General features: G+C 36.1%; 1 protein-coding gene across 2 annotated transcripts in view; it reads left to right on the plus strand.

The window, feature by feature from the left end:
• Positions 1–21,240, plus strand: part of SPOCK3 (SPARC (osteonectin), cwcv and kazal like domains proteoglycan 3) — a 362,511-nt gene that overhangs the window by 275,182 nt on the left and 66,089 nt on the right. For both annotated transcript variants that reach the window (XM_075860267.1, XM_075860268.1), the window contains exons 5-6: positions 1,325–1,451; positions 13,308–13,422. In XM_075860267.1, the coding sequence (XP_075716382.1) occupies positions 1,325–1,451; positions 13,308–13,422 (242 nt within the window). The remainder of the gene's footprint in view (positions 1–1,324; positions 1,452–13,307; positions 13,423–21,240) is intronic.

Below are 21,240 nucleotides of genomic sequence, written 5' to 3' on the forward strand. Positions count from 1 at the left end.
TCTAAATTATGCTTTACTTAAATAAAGATATTAACTCAAGTAATTTAGAGGTGTATTTCCCTTTCAGTAGTTAATTTGACAAAAAAACCCTTGCAGGGGGCGATTTATCAACCGATCTACGCCAGTTTTCTGGTGTATAAAAAAGGGCCTAAAGTCATTAATTGCATTGCAAATTGTGACTTTTGGCCTTTTTATACTGACACCACTACGATTGTGGAAAAGGGACGTGGATTCCTAAAAGGGGGTGAGGCAACAGCAGCCCACCAGATTATTATAATTTACACCAGAAAGCTGACATAAATCATAGCAGAAATTCTACACCAGTGCAAATTTCACTCTATGGGCTGTGTCTGACCCCATCCCCCCCCCCCCAAAAAAAATGAACCACCCCCCTAAAATGGACTACCCCCTTGGACATTTTGGACAGTAAAAAAGAAAAGGTCGAAAAGGTATTCTCCGCCTCCTATTCTCCATTCCGGGTCTCCTCAGGCTCCATTAGCATGCCGCGGCTCATACAATTACCTGATGCCTGGCAGCGTTATGACGTATGTGACATTAGCATTTCATTTAGGACGTTGAGTTATGCGTTGCACATAAGGCCCTGATGCTGCTCGGCATCAGCCCCTTGTATAAGCCGCGGCCTGCTGAGGGCTCTGAGTAGACCTAGAGGGGAAAAGAGGAGCGGTGAGGTGAGTATACTTCCTTTTTATTTTATGTCCGTTGGGAAGGGGGGAAGGGATGACGCCTGGCTGTGGTCATTATTCCAGAATTGTGGTGCACGGCCAGCTGAAGGAAGCGACACAATTAATAAGAGGCGTTCACCTCCTAATAAATGTGTAGCATCTTACTCCAAGTAATTGTTTATCAAATGGCTTGTCGGAGACTTTAAGAAATGAAAAAGTATTTTGGGTATGTATAAAATAACAAAACAAAAACAATACTCATCTGTTAAATCCCCTGCCGCTCCAGCGCCGATACAGCGGTTGTCGTACATCCACGTTACTACTACAGCCAATCACTGGCATCAGTGGTGATGCTAGCATGTACGACATTTCTCCACTGAGACCAGTAATTAACTGTGGCAGGCACGTAAATGTACAGCACGTCATCGCTGCAAGACAAATAAACAAACATGGGCAGGGAGCACCGGCACTGGATCGCTTGGGATATAACAGCTGAGTATTGTTTCTTTTTTTATTTTATAAAATATCCTGAAGCCAAGTTCATTTCTTAAAGCCTCGGACATCCCCTTTAATTAAATTGCAACATAATTTTCAAATATTTGTTTAAATTCACATTAGTAATATAGGCTATTTTTTTACAGCATGAAAGAAGCTGGATTAAGCTATAAGTACTGGAGAGGTGTCCCTCTTTCTTCCAGTTGCAAACAATGTCCAGCAGCTTATACAAATCCTGTATGTGGATCTGATGGCCATTCATATTTATCTAAGGTAAGACATTAATTTTAATGTATTTGATGCTTCATTCTAACACCTTAAAACCTTTGAAACTTTCCATGATAGTTTCTAGTTTAGAAGTATTACATACTTGATTGTTGATATACATAGTAGTTGTAAGGTCTCATTATATTAGTAATAATTCTCAAATAAATTGGAAAATAAATTTAGACGTTAGAGGAATACTATGGAGGTTTCACTCTTACATCATTTTTTTAGGTTCCACATCGAACACAGGTTACTATTACATCCTAATTGCGGTTTTCCAACCACATGTAATAGTTTGTCCTGATGATTGAGCAGGCACAGAGCAGGGCTCCAGCTGTAACGGCTGGGATCGGAGAAATCATACATCCCAGTCGTTTAACCCCTTTGATGTCCTTGGCAACTAAAAAGTGACAGAGGAAATGGACTCCCTCTTTCAGCCCATCAGCACCCCCGTTGGGCCTCTTCTCTGGCTAAATGGTGTCTAGTCCTGATGGCTCAAAATAACCTGAACCGGTTAATCAAAATGACTGCTCATGAATATTCATAAATATTCATTTGAGGTTCTGCCCCTGCCCAGCTCTCTTAAAATACATTACTTTTCCGCTTCCTCTACATACCTATATTCTGACCATTCATAGACCTGTTAAGTGACCTCACATTCACTGATGAGGAATAAAGAGCATGACTAGTCAAAGCCCTCACTGAAGATCCTACAAGCTGCAGCTTATAAACTCATCCAGTATGAAAAACAAACCCCTAGGACTCATCCTTTCTCTGGACTCCATCTTTTGCTGTAAGAAAACAACATTATGACTAAATGGCTAAAACTGGACATCTAACATGTCGAATAAAGTTGTATGGACTGATTAATTTAACTTTGAGATCTTTGGAAGTGCCAAAGAATGAAAGACTCTTTGTACCACGAGTACAACCATTGATCAGTGCAAGTTTCATAAATCTATACCAACATCTGAAGTTCGTTATTTGTTTTGACGGCTTAATGAATGCTGATAAGTATTAAACTATTCTAAAGCATTATGTATTATCATGAAAGCCAAATAGCAACCACAAATACACTACTGTGAAGATGAAGACATACTTATCGAAAAGAGACGCTGCTGTGTTCTAGAGAATGAACACTCAAAAGCTTCTACTTCAACATCACTGAATGTGTTTTAGCACAAGACCGCATCTACTATGTCTAGAGGAAAGTCGATTTCTACACAAACATGGAAGGGGGTTCTTTACTGTAAGAGCAGCAAGACTATGAAAATCTCTGCCAGAGAACGATCTCATCGTGAATTCACTGAAAGTTTAAAAGGGGCTTGAATGCCTTTCTTTAAAGTAATAATATTCCAAGTTATGGGCACTAGATTACTAGAGACAGGTCATTGAATCAGGGACTTATCCTGCTTGCTATATTTGGAGTTGGGAAGGAAATTTTTCCCTAAGATGAGGAAAATTGACCCTTGCCTAATGTTTTTTTTTCCCCTTCTCTGAATCAACATTGCATAAGAATAGACTTGACTAGAAGAACACGTATTTTTTCAGTCTTACATATATGTTTTTTGTTTCTATGTTTGGGAGAACTTGGATTGTAAGAAGAAGAAAATGCACCCAACTTCTAAAACTGAACATTGGATGTTCAGTCTTTAGATAGAAAATATCCCTACAGATTAGTTTTACAATAACAAAATCATTTCATTGCTTGATTTCATGTGTTTAGGATTTCCATTTTATGTGGAAATCTCCATAATATTAAGATTATAATTCATTAATTATTTAATTATTACTTAATTAACTAGTGTCATCATCTTTTGTGGTGATGCACAGTGTGATTTAAAGCAGGGATAAATACAGTACATAAAGATACAAATAACATAGCAGTAACAAAAACAGTAGAGAGCTCTGCACGAAAGGCCATGTACTTTGTATTCTATTTCAATACAAAAATAAAATTACAGCCAACCGTTTAATCAAATGTCCTATATCTGTTACACAACATTGGAATTGTAGAAGTTACTGCAATTTTTTCTATATAATGCAAATAAAATATAAACAATGCAGTAAACGGAAAATAGACAAAATAATAAAGAATTCAAAACCATGGTTATAAAGTGAAGTGCACTACTGCCTATTATTACATATTATACACGTTATGAATGTAAATATCTGTTCACTTATACATAATCCAACACAACACTGTACAAGGTTTACCACTGGAAAAAAAATTCAGAGTTCAAACATATCTTCCAAAGAACAAAATAAATCTTCCTTAGTTGTTTTGCCCACACTGTTTTGGAACTAAACCTTTTCTATTTGTATGTGCAGTAGAATGTGAACACATTGACGGCTGTGAGATGGGCTTTCCATATGGCTGTTTTTGATACACTGTGATCCTACAGCTGTGCTGTTATTCTTATTTAGAAAACATTCAATGCTTTCATTTATAACAGTTGCTTAAAAGAAAGTTTTCTTTCTCGCCTCACGCAAGAGAGAAAGTAGAACTGAATTTTCTGAATGATAGTTTTTAGCAACAATTTGACAGACTCCAACACACAGATGGTATTAGAAGAATATTGATGTTCCCTTATAACTGTGACTCTTGCATTTAGATGTTTCCTTGGACTATGAAGCAGCATCTGTGGTTTGAGGTGTAAATTGGGTTTGTTAATCAAAATATAATATATGAATTAATTTTCCAGGTAAATTTCTCTTCATATATTTGTTAGCTCAGGATCTATGAGTCAGAATTGAGAGCTGCATTGTTAGAGCAGTCCATGTATTATTTGCATGGCCGCCGTGTAATGCTACATTTCCCTTAATAAGATAACCCCTTTAAGGACTGTTTCCAATAACTATGTTAAAGGCATAATTATTAGTTCATTTGGAATATAAATGTTTCACAGAAACAGTAAGTGTCATATCTAAAAATTTCACAAAATTATTTCATAGCCCATATTTGTCACCATCAGCAGGGCAATGTTGTCAAATATGTTCATACGCTCTAGATTTAATATTAACCTTGACAAATGCAGATAGAATAAGCTAAAATAACATGGCAATCAAAATTATTAATCAGCCATAACATTGGGGTTTATATGTATCTTTTCAACCAGATTTATGTGTTTATTACTTTTAAATTGTAAGGGCTTTGTATCTTTTTCACATACAGATTTAACAAGCGCAACACATCCTAATTCACTTACTATTAGAATTGGCCATTACGTAAATAGTGTAGCATGCCATGGCCCCATCCGTAAATAGAGTAGCATGCCGTTCAAGTTGGCGCTTTCTTCATCTGTATTCCCCCTTGTAGCCTTAGTGTATTATTATAACCAATACCTATACAGACACTTCGTCTTTGGGGAGTATTAAACTCCAAGAAAAATAGTTAATATGGTCATTCCTGAACTAATTCTTGTGGATGTGTGGGACTTACTTTTTCAAAACATATTTTATACTGTATGTTGCCTTGTTTTGGTAAGTTTCTGTAAGTCTATACTAATATGTTAATATGTTAATGAAGCAACTAAATATTGAGGAATATGTGAACAAATGTAATACTCTAAAAATATTTTGTCTTTGTGGATTATTTTATTCTATATGTTAAAATTGCATCAGAGTTTCTATAATTACAAAAATTGAACTTGATTAATAATTAGAAATGCAATCAGTGAATGTCAGCCTTCAAGCCCTATAATGCGAAGATATGTATTCTAAAAAAGCATGTGCGGAGTAGGCTTATTAAGTATGATGTCTTATTTCCACATAAATGAGCCCATTATAAATGTAACCTTTGCTATTTCTAATCAAAATCACTAAGACAAGAGGGCATATCAAGCAGTAGTACGAACAAGAAAGTGGTAAAGGTTAAAGAAAAAGAGAAATGAAGATTAAATTATGTATGTAAAAAATCAAGAACAGCATTTAAAAGTAAAACTGTCAGAAAACATTGAATCAAATGAGATAAAAGATAGATAATTGCAATTGTATCTCAACTTTGATAAATAAAATTAAATATAAAGGCAATGTAAACTTTTGAAAGGCAAATTTTTTTAAAATAAAAATGTCAGTCAGTGTTATTGGTGCAACTTTCTAAATAGTTTTTTATTAAAAATGCATTTTACTTTTTGAGGTACAGCTGCTCTGCTTTAGCTATACAGATCAGCTGTACCGATCGCTACGACCTGAATCTGTCAGTGCCGCGGACCTAACGGGTTCAGTGTCAGAGTGTCTTGCATGTCTGACATGCAGGATCCACCTGTAATCTATCACATCTAAGTTATGAACTTAGATCTGATAGATTATAGGTGGATCCTGTGTTTCAGAGACACGCAGGACCTGCTGTCACTGAACCCAACAGTTCCCCAGACCTGATAGTAGCAGGATTTAGCGAAAGATACAGCTGCTGTGTATAAAGCATACAGAGCAGCTGTATCTCAAAAAGTAAAATGCATTTTTAATAAAAACTATTTAGAAAGTTGCACTAAACACGCTGACTGACCTTTTTATTTAAAAAAAAAATTGCCTTTCAAAGGTTTACATCGCCTTTAAAGAAAGTTGTGCATTTTTGCAAACATTTGTAATATAAAAATAAAAAAAAGATAGATAAATAGATAGATAGTTATAAAGCAGCACTGTGAGAAAAATGTTCAGGGTGGTGTGCCAGCGAATCAGATCCCGATCAAGAATCCAAAACGTAAAATCGAAATAATTAAAGAATTGCAACACTCCCTGATATAGTCAATTCAAGCTATTTGTATTCACCTGTTCATATAAACAGTGCAATGGTTCATTCCTCTTGTTGGAGCTCTTCATAAGCAATGTAAAACCAACGATGTGATGTTTATAAAGGTATGTGCATTAATTGTGTCGTTAAGTTATTGAAATACATTTATTCAATATTGTACAGCAATAACAACAAAGTGCATCGTGCTTATACTTTTATACAATTCATGTGGATACTCAATATATTATCTGTTAATATTACAATAATAAAATACATAATAGAAGATATATATCTAAAAGTTTCATAAATAAGTCTAATTATGTAAATTCATCAAAAGGAGAAATCTGGAGCCACTCACCAATCAAATCTTATCACTGGTAAATACAGAGGAATATGGTAAATCACTTACAACTTTTTCGGCATCCTGAAGTAGCAATTGAGCATGTCCGTTCAAATTAAAAAACAATAGCCAATTCCAAAATGTAGCACGAGCATCTATAGCAATTAGGCTGTTCTGTGGCGAGGCAAGTTCTGCTAATGCGCTCAAGCAATGTGTCAACCTAATCTGCCATTTTCTAAAAGGGCATGTTGCCCTATTACTGCATAAAATAAATTTTTATGTTGTGTGCTACAGTTACTCCAGTACCATCTGTGTCTTTAAGGTAAGCAACGGTCATACCTTTTTGTTCCATTGAACATCCTCAAAGTATGCACATAGTACCCACTGCGACCTATTGTGCACGGAACCGACCTGTTCACAGGGCGCAGGCACATTCCGACACTCCAATATTAAGTAAGCCATTTGGGATATTTTTTGATCACGTCTAGGACCAGCATATAGGAAATGAAAAAAAACGAACATATTGGCAGATGGCATCCACAACACCACAAAAATATGTCATATTAATACTTTATTTTATTAAAAAATGGTTTTGGAATGACCTTACATTGGCATCGCACCAGACTCTTCTTTTACATCTAAGAAACACAAAAAGAGAAAAAAGACATTAATACTTCATTCGAAAGATTACATTTTCAATTCAACAGCAGATGTGAATATTGCACAAATTGTAGGATTGTAGAGCAAACATCATTTATTCATACCTGTACTAATTTTAACATTAACATTGAGCCCACAAGGTTTTAATGTCTTAAATGGGACCTTTCTGCAGCCCTCATTGAGGGCAGCATAAAATAGTGCCAGCCACATTAGCAATCTGTTACTTACTTGCTGATTCGACGTAGGTTATGAGAATTTACATGCAGAATGGCCAGCACCGCTAGAAAAGAGTCATGCTCATTTATGAGCTAACGCTCCCTCCATGCACTTGCTGCTAAATGACAGATTTCTCTCTATTACTTTGTATAGACTTTGAATGACCTGTTCCATAACCATGGTCGTGGTTATAGATACACAGATGTATTTAAATGAGGCACACAAACAACTAAATGATCTCACAGTTTATTGTAAATTAAATTTTGATCCCAGATGGAAAATTGAAAGGAAGATTTAAAAAAAAGGTAGTGGAGGAAAACTATAAATGTTGTTTAATTGAAAAAAAATTAAATTAAGGATGTTCTAATCATAGAGAACCCTGTTACACTATGCTGTATTTATTGCCTGAAATACACAAATGTTTACACACCTGGTTGCCCAGCTGTGTGAGGTTCCAGGTTGTTTCCTAGTAACATTTCTACTTTCTCAGACATTAGGCTATCAATACTATGTCCTTATTTTTTTAATTAAATTGGCAGAAGTAGATTTAGCACATGTGGCCATTTTACCCTCTTTTGATACAGTAAGCCTCTATACTTCAATTAATCCCTCGAGAGGCATTGGGGTAGTAAAAAGGCTTTGAGTAATTCAGAATTCTCTATGGAGTGTCAAGATTTAATTACAATGCTTTTGAACCTGGTTCTCACTTACAACAATTTTGTATTTGCATATAATTGCCATGTCCAAATAAAAGGTACCACAATGGGTTCTAATGTTGTGCCCAATTATGCAAGGACTTTTGTGGAAATGATGAAGGAGATGTATCCGACCACTTTGGAAATGAGGTGATGGCGATGCATAGATGACATTTTCCTGCTTTTGTTGTATAATAAGGCAGAGCTCCTTGAGTTCCATTCTTTTCTAAATTCCGTAAATCTGTATATAAAGTTTACTTCCAGCGACACAATTCAGTTCCTGGATACTAGGGCATCAATAGTTAATGGCAAAATGCTAGCTGATTTGTTTACAAAAAGTATAAATAACTATCTTACTTAGGTTTGATAGTTGTAAAGTCATTGCCATATAGTTATATACTATGTGCAAGATGTAAGATTGGAAGTCACATTAAATATAATTATTAATAATTTCTAGAAAAGGTGCTGTCCGAAGCAGATCATTAACACTCAAGTTGATAGAGTAAAGCATATTCCATGACAAACAGTGCTCTGAAAGCATGAAAAAACAACAGTCTCCCTTAGAATACACTTAGTAACGACATACAATAAGTTAAATAGAAACCTCACTTTCAACAAATTTTGAATAAATCAATACTATAGGCAAATATAGCAAAGTTTGTAGTATGTCTGTCACATTGGGTATATGGACCCACTGGGCCGTTCCGCCTTGACAGTATGGCAGCTGGCTAACAGGACACAGGTCACACTCTATAGTTCGTATAGTGTACCTGTGGTAGCTCAGACAGTAGCAAGACAGGCTTGGCTGGGACTAGGCAGCAGGCAGGCGCCAGGCGTGGTGTAGCAGGACAGGCGTGATACACAGCACAGCACGACTTCAGCTAACATGGCACTTGCCAGGATAGCACGGGTTACAGGTAGCAGGAACGGGGAACACTGGGAACTGGAAAACACTTAGGAGACCATTTGCATAGACATACTAGGATAACGACAACAAGGCTCAGTCAAGGCAGGCAGGGGCAGAGCCCTTCTTATAGTCCAGGGTGCTCTGGGAGCAATCAGCTCAATCACACACCTGTGTGCGCTCTGGCTCCAAGGCTGTACTGAGCTCGCGAGTGCACCCTGGTGGTCACTGTGAAACAGGACGGTCGCATGTGCAGACATCTCTGGAGAGAAGGGCGTCGACAGGTGTATCACAGGTGTACTTTAATTACACCGATTAGTAACCTTATTAATGGTAAATAGGTCCTAAATGCATGAGAAATTACAGAAGAAGAAGATACATGTGGGACCACAGATAGGCAAAAAAGGATCATTTTATTCATTCAACAATAAAAATCTAAACATAAAAATGAGTACACCGACTGTAGGGGACACAAAAAATGGTGGACAACCCTGATGACACAGGAAAGTATGTAGTTTCATATATATATATATATATATATATATATATATATATATATATATATATATATATATATATAGTTCAGAATAGATGCAAAAAACACAGCACTCAATGTAGACTGAAAATCAGGCCATGTGCACGTTACCATAGTAAGGATGAATCAACTCCTTGGAATGAAATAGCAGAAATAATAGAGCAAGTAACGGCACCAGGACTTCAATGTTGGGGAGATGTTGGTTTATTCACCACCAGGTGGAAAGAATAAACCAACATCTCCCCAACATTGAAGTCCTGGTGCCGTTACTTGCTCTATTATTTCTGATATATATATATATATATATATATATATGTTTCAGGCCGTGACTACTTTTTTACAAGGCATATTTTTACGAGGGTTTTTTTAATGCAGCAGCGTAAAAATACTCCTCATATGAACTACACGATTTATTTCCCTTTGAAATCAATTAAAAGCTTTTAGCAGGCATATTTCAAGTGTATTTTGGAGCGTAATACAAGCGTTTTACACTCCGAGATACAGCCAAACAATGCCAGGGAGAGCCTAGACAGCACACCAAGACATGACACCAAGAGAGAGCAAGGCAAATCTTTATCACACAAAAATATATATACTGTTGTATAAATTGTTTTGTTACAAAATATTCTATGTGCATTGAGTCTTTAGCACTAGAGTTTTCGATATTCTTATGTAGACATAAAAGCCTTGTGAAGCTGTATGTTACAAATACACCAAGTATCTAAATTCCTTTTGTATTGTATTTGAATGTGGGGCTCCAATAAATGTGAGAAATAGCAATGGAGAATTGGCAGGTAATTTGTTGGAGAAAATTTTGGTCAATTAATTTCTGTTAGCCAAGCCTCAGATTTCATTTTTTCTACATGACTGAAGACCTACCAGTAGAAAAACGGCAGCACTCAAATTCAATGTGCAGGTTCCAGTAATAGAGGGTGCCAGCTGATAGTCCCGATCCAAAGACCATACGTATATCCAAGAAGAAAATTCAGCAGCACTCCAACGATCAAGGTGAAAAAAAGGTGAAATTTATTGTGCCAACATGGCAATGCAACGTTTCCGTCCCACCTTGGGACCTTTGCTTGAGAAAGGTCCCAAGGTGGGACGGAAACGTTGCATTGCCATGTTGGCACAATAAATTTCACCTTTTTTTCACCTTGATCGTTGGAGTGCTGCTGAATTTTCTTCTTGACTGAAGACCTAGATACATATTTTTATATAAAAAGGCAGATATAAGGATATAGTAGACTGGAGTAGACACAGGGTTTTGAAACTGTGGGTAGGAATTAAATAAGAAATTATAACAGTCCTTGTAACCACAGCAGTATTCCCATCAAAAAGTGCAAAAAGTATTTACTTTGACATATGGTTATTGCTGTGAGATTATGTATTCTTCTGAACCATATATTTTAGGTGTCTCCAAGTTTAGGGCAATGGTTTCCCAAACTCAATTACTTAAAAAAAAAAATAGATCTTTTCTGATAAACGAGGATCAGTGTCCTATCACAAAATGTTGTTTTGTTGAATAGATTTCACTCTCTTCAATACCAGAACCTCTTGGCTCCCTATTCACACATACCACTGTTTGTAATCTGACCGGGCTATTCTCTCCAAGGCAACTAATTGTTCTCTATGTATTCTGACGAGGTTGACTAACAGAAAAATGTTCTTGGTTATTATATCTGGTTAGTTTTTACTTTTCTTATTTATTACCTCTGTGTCAAGTAGCTGTCATTCCCACTTGTTACCAATTGCCTTCTTGAGAAGGGGTTAGGCAAACACTGATAGCAAAGCATGCAGTAGCAAACCGAAGAGCATACTTTACTTCTGTCATTTTTTTCTATATTCTGAGTTTAATGTCTAATCTAGTTGGTATTTAAACACCACTGCACAATATTAATTACTACTGACTACAATAAATTTCAATGAACATATTTCCCAATGGAGACACAAATGAAGCTGTCCAATTGTTGTATTATCTGGACCTACAAAGCAGTACACATACACTACCGTTCAAAAGTTTGGGGTCACCCAAACAATTTTGTGTTTTCCACGAAAACTCACACTTATATTTATCAAATGAGTTGCAAAATGACTAGAAAATATAGTCAAGACATTGACAAGGTTAGAAATAATGATTTTTATTCGAAATAATAATTTTCTCCTTCAAACTTTGCTTTCGTCAAAGAATGCTCCATTTGCAGCAATTACAGCATTGCAGACCTTCTAGCTGTTAATTTGCTGAGGTAATCGGGAGAAATTTCACCCCATGCTTCCAGAAGGCCCTCCCACAAGTTGGCTTGGCTTGATGGGCACTTCTTGCGTACCATACAGTAAAGCTGCTCCCACAACAGCTCTATGGGGTTGAGATCTGGTGACTGCGCTGGCCACTCCATTACAGATAGAATACCAGCTGCCTGCTTCTTCCCTAAATAGTTCTTGCATAATTTGGAGGTGTGCTTTGGGTTATTGTCCTGTTGTAGGATGAAATTGGCTCCAATCAAGCGCTGTCCACAGGGTATGGCATGGCGTTGCAAAATGGAGTGATAGCCTTCCTTATTCAAAATCCCTTTTACCTTGTACAAATCTCCCACTTTACCAGCACCAAAGCAACCCCAGACCATCACATTACCTCCACCATGCTTGACAGATGGCGTCAGGCACTCTTCCAGCATCTTTTCAGTTGTTCTGCGTCTCACAAATGTTCTTCCGTGTGATCCAAACACCTCAAACTTCAATTCGTCTGTCCATAACACTTTTTTCCAATCTTCCTCTGTCCAATGTCTGTGTGCTTTTGCCTGTATTAATCTTTTCCTTTTATTAGCCAGTCTCAGATATGGCTTTTTCTTTGCCACTCTGCCCTGAAGGCCAGCATCCCGGAGTCGCCTCTTCACTGTAGACGTTGACACTGGCGTTTTGCGGGTACTATTTAATTAAGCTGCCAGTTGAGGACCTGTGAGGCGTCTATTTCTCAAACTAGAGACTCTAATGTACTTGTCTTGTTGCTCAGTTGTGCAGCGGGGCCTCCCACTTCTCTTTCTATTCTGGTTAGAGCATGTGTGTGCTGTCCTCTGAAGGGAGTAGTACACACTGTTGTAGGAAATCTTCAGTTTCTTGGCAATTTCTCGCATGGAATAGCCTTAATTTCTAAGAACAAGAATAGACTGTCGAGTTTCACATGAAAGCTCTCTTTTTCTAGACATTTTGAGAGTTTAGTCGAACCCACAAATGTAATTCTCCAGATTCTCAACTAGCTCAAAGGAAGGTCAGTTTTATAGCTCCTCTAAACAGCAAAACTGTTTACAGCGGTGCTAACATAATTGCACAAGGGTTTTCAAGTGTTTTCTAATCATCCATTAGCCTTCTAACACAGTTGGCAAACACAATGTACCATTAGAACACTGGAGTGATGGTTGCTGGAAATGGGCCTCTTTACACCTATGTAGATATTGCATTAAAAACCAGACGTTTGCAGCTAGAATAGTCATTTAGCACATTAACAATGTATAGAGTGTATTTCTGATTAATTTAATGTTATCTTCATTGAAAAAAACTGTGCTTTTCTTTCAAAAATAAGGAAATTTCTAAGTGACCCTAAACTTTTGAACGGTAGTGTAAAATAAAAGTATTCCTGTTACAAGTTGGTAAAAGTATAGATGTTCTTTTCTGATCTGAGGTTTACACATCTGTTATATATTATTAACTGTGAATTAATTGTATGCTGCAATTAGTCAGAAAGTCAGATGGTAACATGCAGATTATGTGTTTTCCTTTATCTTTCAGTGTAAATTAGAATATCAAGCTTGCATCTTGGGTAAACAAATATCCGTGAAGTGTGATGGGTATTGTCCCTGTTCTTCAAGCAAATCACGACCTGTAAATAAAAAAGATAAAAGAGGTAAGATTTGGAAACCAGTTGTAAAAAGTTTGAGATTAAGTTGAAATTCCAGGAAAATGAAATATATCCATACTATTCATGTTACTACAGTATATGCTTCACATTGTATTGTTACTTTATGACTACATCAGAAAAATATGGATGTTTTAGTTTTGTTAGAAATACCTTTAACTTTAAATTGTACACCAGAAAATCTTTAATATCCTGAGTTCCATCAATATAGGACTTTCTTGGTATAATAATGGAATAAATACGCATTTTTAGGTACAAATGCACACATTACGAAAAATATACCTCCTGTTCATAATGCCAACTGCCTCCATATGGAATTTGAATGGTATAAATGGATGGGGCCCCTATGGGAAATAAGTTAAATGACAGAGTGGAATTGGGGATGCAACACGCCATGAGTAAGGACTTGTCTTGTGTTTCGACGTGTTTCGATTCGTCTGAAACGCGTAGGCCTTCTATCTGATGCATCCACCCCTATGTATATGGACTTTTTAATATATTTGGAATAAAGTTGGAGTATTACTTCCTTTTAAACTCAGCGCTGGATCAAGTTTCTCTTTTTTTGCTTTGGTACTGGGGATTCTTACATTTGATCATTTAAAACAAAAAAACTCTTTAATTCAGAACATAACCGAATTAAATGATAAAAATGTAAGAATCACAATTACATTTTGGTCAAATGTTTAAATGTATGCAGGATGTGTGTGGCATGATATGCTCCATGGAGAATATACAAATGGACAACTTATTGTAATTAGGGGAAACATGTTTTGCCAGATCCAATTTCTCATCAATAATCTTTACATCCCTTACTGTTTAGTGTCACATATAGACAAGTGTCACCAAATTTTTGTTAGGTTTGCTAACTCTGAGGTGCATCTTGTAGAATTGTTCAGTGGGGGCTTTGACCAAATACACTCAATATTGCTATGTGAGGTCAAATGACAGGCCAAAATGTCATTATTATATAACACAGCCGCTAACTTATGTATTCTAAGTGGATAGAATCTCTCATTATCAGTCACTGTGAAAATAACCTTCCTACTGCAAACTATATTTACTGTATGATTCTAAAATGATTGGTCCAAATACCTACAAAAACAGCATTTTGATAACAGGTGTTCTTTATCCAAAGTGATGCATGCAGGTCATTCCGACTTTATTTATCTGTATATCTAGATATTTTTCTGTTTTTTTGTTTTTAATTTTGTTGGAAGAATTTTACTTTTAATAAAGTTATTTTTACTGCTACTGCCTCCTTTGAACAATTTTTTAAATATCATAAAAGTTTTATACAAAATCTACGTCATGCTTAAAATGCCTTAAAAAATGGGATCTTATTGTCTAAAAATATTTTTTTATTATTATTCTTTATGTAAGGTTTTTACCTATCATGACTCAACGCTACAAAATCAGCCAAAAAATCTGTAGCGAAAACACAGACATTTATTGTAATGTCATAACCTCCAACAGACATGTGTTCACTTTTGAATACATCATGATGTAGAGTTAACAAGGAATTCTTGTAGATTTCAGCTCTGAAGCCTGCAGAATTGTGAAGCTGAACTGTTCTGTTATACATTCTGTCACTTAGGAACAGTACAATGGTGCTCAAAGCTGAACATACGTTTCAAGGTAGTCATGGGCTCCTTTAGTACATAAGTTTCACTTTATTTTGCTAAGAAATTCAGGATTCATAACTCCAATACAATTTTATTACAGTGGAACAAAATTCTTCACAGAACTAATAAATAATCCATGAAAAAAAAGTTTATTGCAGTCTGGTAAATACAATGGTAAATTATATCCTTGAATAAATAATGTAATTTCATTTTATAAAACAAACAATCAGTGCACCTGGAACAATATCTTCCACATCTATATCTGCGAACATCCGGCCTTGAACTACAGACACACACACAGCATGAAAGGATTCAACAATCAAAGCAAACATAATATATTTTAAAACTACATTTAATATGAAGATTGAGAACTACACAATATGTTTACATACTTTCTTACACCATAATAAAAATGTTCTCAGTGCATTTGGCATTCTATATAGAAAAATATGTATACTGATAAATGTTGCTAAGGCAGTCAGTTTGGAAATACAGCTGTGAGATTTAAGCTTCATTGTGTTTATTTTCAGGTCTTTTCTAACTTTTTGACCCCCGTTATCTTCTTGTCCTTTATTTCTTGGTCTCTCTTATACCATGCAGAAACTGGCAAGGGCAGTTTTCAATAGGGTAGGCTTTAAATGCTGAATACAGAAAGTACATTATATTAAGAACTATTAAAGTGCTAAATAACATCCGCTCGATAAAGTTAATGATCCCGCATCAATGATTCAGAGGCTGATGATTAAAACTCAGAATTACCAAGTCACAGTAATTTCTGTTGCTAATCAAGTTTGGAGTTAGTGTTCATAACATGTTTACCATAGGTTGTGTATATATATTTTTTTATTAGAAGTTTTATAATACAAAATAAGTATTCAATTGTTTTAACATTTGACGTGGAAAAGAATTTGGGTAATTTGATTAGTGCATAGTAAATTGAACTTTAGAAACCAGTGCCAGGTAGCTGCTGGCAAGACAAATGCACCTTATTAGGACATAGTTTTAGGGTGCGTTCAAATGTGTTTTTTGCAGTACTTTTTGTTAATGGATCAGTCAACAGACTAAATTAAATTCTATGGGATTCAAACTTATGCTAAAGAACATTGATTTGCATCAGTCTTCATCAGTCCATCTTAATAAGTTTTTGTATAGGATCTTACACGATCAGTTTCTCTTATCAATGAGGTCATGAGTGGTAAATTGAAAAAAATCTGATGAAACTGATGCTGACAGATATTTATCTTCAGTTATTTGTTTATTTAATTAAGGTCCATTTACATGAGCAAATATATGTATTAGTGATCGAAGATGCGATTGTTCTAAGCGACCTAAGGCTGGGTTCACACGACCTATTTTCAGACGTAAACGAGGCGTATTATGCCTCGTTTTACGTCTAAAAATAGGGCTACAATACGTCGGCAAACATCTGCCCATTCATTTGAATGGGTTTGCCGACGTACTGTGCAGACAACCTGTCATTTACGCGTCGTCGTTTGACAGCTGTCAAACGACGACGCGTAAAAATACAGCCTCGTCAAAAGAAGTGCAGGACACTTCTTTGGACGTTTTTGGAGCTGTTTTCTCATAGACTCCAATGAAAACAGCTCCAAAAACGGACGTAAAAAACGCAGCGAAAACGGCGCGAAAAACGCGAGTTGCTCAAAAAACGTCTGAAAATCAGAGGCTGTTTTCCCTTGAAAACAGCTCTGTATTTTCAGATGTTTTTGGTCACTACGTGTGCACATACCCTAACAGTGATTACAGACACACATTTACACAAAATGTTATCAACTAAATAATCTTTCTAAATTGATTGGGGCAGATTTGCTATTCAAAAAGCGTTATTATTCTGGCTCAAATTGAGCGCCACATTTAATAACTGTTTTAAACACTTTTTGACAAGGGTGTCTGTCTTAGTTGGAGAGTGATGTGGTCTAGCAGAAAGAGGGTTTGACTCAAAATGCAATGTTAAAAATGGTGGAACTTAAGCCAACCGAAATGTGGTATGGGGAAGAAGAAAGTATCTAACATGTCTGGCTAGATGCGCCATATTTATCATACAGCATGCAACACTTTGATCAATTTAACGCATCTTCTGACTGCCTTGTCTAAGTTTTCTCTGTCTAAAACTAAGGGTCCGCTTACACGGCCCGACATAGGCTGTGTAAATGAGCGCCGATCAATGAGTGCCGATCTTTTCACAAGGAGCAATGCATGGGGACGAGCGAACATTACTTTGATTGCTCATCCCCATACATTTCTATCATGTCGGAAGCACGTCTCCCTGTTTACACAGGGATATGTGCTGCTGACAACGATAATATTTCTGGCAGCATAAACTATACAATCAGCCGATGAACGAGCTAGTTCATCGGCTGATCGTTGTTCTGTTTACACAGGGCAATTATTGGGAACGAGCGTTCTGTGAATGCTCGTTTGCCCAATAATTGGCCTATGTGAAAGGGCCTTTAGATAGTGTTAGTAAATCTGCCTCATTGTTGTGGTCACTTTTGGTCGAAAGTTGTTCACTGCATTCACCCCTGTAGTATTTTAAAAACTAATTGATAGAGTACACCTTTTTAATAGTTTCACACATCACTTCACCTATTTACATTGTTTATTATGCATGCTCGCTTGTTAGCATTAGATTCTGACCTATTATGTGCTTGAGTAAATGGGCCTTTAGTTAAGATTACTTGCAGAGCAAAAAATATCTGAACCTTGCTTTACCTCTATACAAATCGCTAGTTTGACCACACATGGAGTAAAGTGTGCAGTTTTGGGCACTAGTTTACAAGAAAGACATAGCAGAGCTGGAGCCATTTCAGAAGTAAAAAAAACAAAGTAGTAAATGGAAAACCAATCATAGTTCTGTTTTTTATTATTCTCCTAGAAAACATTATCACAGTACCACATGTAAACACTACAATCTTGTTTTTCATATTTTTTTTATTTTTTTTAAAAAACCAACATTTTTAAGGCTTAAATTGTGAACGAGACATCTGTAAATCTCATTTATAAACATGTAACATATGTAAGCTACTATTTATTTGCTACAAAAGACAAAATAAGATGCAGCCAAAGCACATAGTGCAGTTTTTTGTAAGATTTGTATTTAATAATTTTTGGGGGTTTGATAAGATTTGTTACCAAAATTAGGTTTAGATCCAAACAAGTGGGAAAATATTAAACTTGCATTTTTGGCAAACATTTTTTTATTTATTTATCAGAGCGGTGAACAAAAGTTAATTTTGAGTAACCTAGAAAAAATGTTTTGTTTTTGTTTTTTACTTTTATTTAGAACAAATCTGAACACTTCACCATATTCCCGGTGATGGCATATTTCATATTACTATTTGGAATAATAATGGTAGTAGAAGGGAAAATAATATTAGGTGGAAATAGAAGAGACAACATATTTCAGCACCCAAATATTTCTACACCCTTGCTATTTGATGTTGTGTTTAATGATGTAAACGAGATAATGTCTTACAACAGTAATTGTGACTGCAAGACCATATTCTCAAGGTCATTTTTCTAATTTCTTGTTAAGTAATTACACAACTTATCAGCTTTCCATTATGCGTGACTATGGTCAGGGTATATGTAATATTTCACAATCATGTCTATTTCGGGCTAAGATCACACATCTAGATTTGTGGAGAAAGTAAACAATGTGAAACAGCTTAATTATTTTTGGAATTTGAAAGCTTAATTAGGCAATTAAATAATTTCAAATTAGAATTTAACTAGTTGTCAGATCTGTTAAAACTCTGTCACTTGGAATAGAGTTTAGTGATAAAAATTAATATTTAATTAGAACTTCCACCCTCTGCACTTTATGCTGTAACAATTCCCTGTTTTATATTATCATCATGATTGGGTTTCAGCAGACACGAATGCAGATGGACCCATGTAGATATTTGAAACAAAAACATTTAGTTTGAAGAAATCCGCCACATAATAACACGTCTGCCATACATGAACATAAACTTACTGACCCAGAAATATGTTCAGAGTAGTTGGCACTTCTTTTCCTGCAGGTAATTGACACTGTATCAGAAATCTAAATTTCAACTCAATAAGATAATATTGAAAGGATCTTAGACTAGGTTCAGACATCGCATGTTTGTTGCAGAATTTTAGTTTAGGAATCCGCACCGATATTCCACAACTTAGTACAATACCAGCATTGTGAGAAAGTAGACATGGACCGCACAATCCACAATATATACGTTGATTAAGTGGATGGAGCTTTAAAAATCCCCATTCGCTCAGAGCCTAAAAACTCTGCAACTTTCCTTATATGTTGCAGAAATGCTTTGGATTTTCACATGTAATTGTATTCATTGTAATGCAATGAGTGAAGTAAATGGCTATAACTGCAACAAAATCTGCAACAAAATCCACGTGTAACACATGCCGATTGTGTAGCAGATTTTAGTGCAGATTTCTAGGCCAATTCAATTCGTAATATTTATGCGATGTGTAAACCTAGCCTTAAAATATCCATAAGGCCTACTGCACATGGCAGATCTATGTGCACACAGTCTGTACGGAGGGACACGTAGTCCCTAAGCCCCTGTATTATGTAGTCATAGGAACTTCATGTGCCGCCATATGGTGCATGAAACTGTTTCTATTGCTTTTTTCTATTGCTTTTACCTCTCTAACATGGTGTCTGATGGAGCCTGTCAGGATGTGTTTTCTGTCAAAACCCAACAGAACAAGAAGCTCTGTATGCTTACATATGAAATCGAAGACTACAGAGGTAACGTAAGGCCTTATAAAGTTCTATCGGTTGCATATTACGGCTCCGCACATTTACGTAGTCATAATACGGTCATTTACATGATGGATCAATGGTTTTATCTATGTGCCTAAAAGGGCACCATTATCCTGAGCTTCATAGCATACACCTGAAACTGGTGTAATGTTAAAAACAATAGTAAGGATCAAACTTTAAGAAAAATATATAAATGAAAAAAATCTAGCTTTGCATGAACTGTCAAAAAAGAGAAATAAAAATATATATTGAATGTTCCCCTGTTGGGTTTTCATGAATTCATTTGAGACAATAGAGCAGGCACAATGGAGAGATGATCCGTTTGTCATTTTCTTTCTTTAGGCACAAGCTGCAGACAGATTACTTTCAGACCGTTCCTGAAGAACTGCTGATGTCATCATGACACAGCAATCAGTCTCTGTTTCACAAATCTATCAAGCAGTATAGAATGGGGATGCAGTTATAGGACTTAATACACTCTTTGTTGGAGCACTGGCACGTAGCAAAAAAGGAGCACACGGCTGATGAATATGACAGATCTTTTGAGCTGAAAGCAATCGAGCTGATAATCAACACATCCAGTTAGCTCAAATAATGTCCATGCTTTGTGATTAACAAGCACATTTATGCCGAGATAGATTTTTCTCTGACATTTTACATTGTGCTGCTTTTTTTCTTGGAATTTTGACTAAGTGTCAGTGCCAAGTTGATTCTCAGAAATAATTTTTTTTAAAAGAGATTTCTATTAGAACTGAAAGATTTGTTAAAGTATTGTAAAGTTAAAAATGGTTTACATTTAAAATTTTTATGGAGCTCAGTCTTGAAGATTACTTGTATGCGCTTAACTTTACTTATAGCTTACTATTGTTATTGTATGTAACACTGGGGCCATGGGTTCATTACCTTCCTATGATTGCATTTATTTTCCCCAAGCACTTTAGTTTTTTCTCACAGTCCAAAGCATGGTTTGCTTAATTGACATCCTGTAAGATTGACTCTAACATGTATGAGTGTGCGAGCATAAGTTATGGGACTTATAGAGAATAGATACCAATGTGAGCGTATCCTAAATATACTTTTTATCAAATTATTTTTACTTTTTGAGATACAGCTGCTTTGTATCCTGTATACAGAGCAGGTGTATCTAGCGCTGAAACCTGTATCTGTCAGGTCAGCGGGACTGACTGGTTTAGTGTTGGCTGGTCCTGTGTGCAGGTCTATGCAGGATCGTGCTGTTATCAATCACATCTAAGTTCATAACTTAGATGTGATTGGTAACAGCTCAATCCTGCATGGACCCGCTAACACTGAACCCGTCAGTCCTGCTGACTAAACAGATACAGGACTCAGCTCTAGATACAGCTGCTCTGTATACAGGATACAAAGCAGCTGTATCTC

Source organism: Rhinoderma darwinii, chromosome 1 (genome assembly GCF_050947455.1).
Source record: "Rhinoderma darwinii isolate aRhiDar2 chromosome 1, aRhiDar2.hap1, whole genome shotgun sequence".
Classification (NCBI taxonomy): domain Eukaryota; kingdom Metazoa; phylum Chordata; class Amphibia; order Anura; family Rhinodermatidae; genus Rhinoderma; species Rhinoderma darwinii.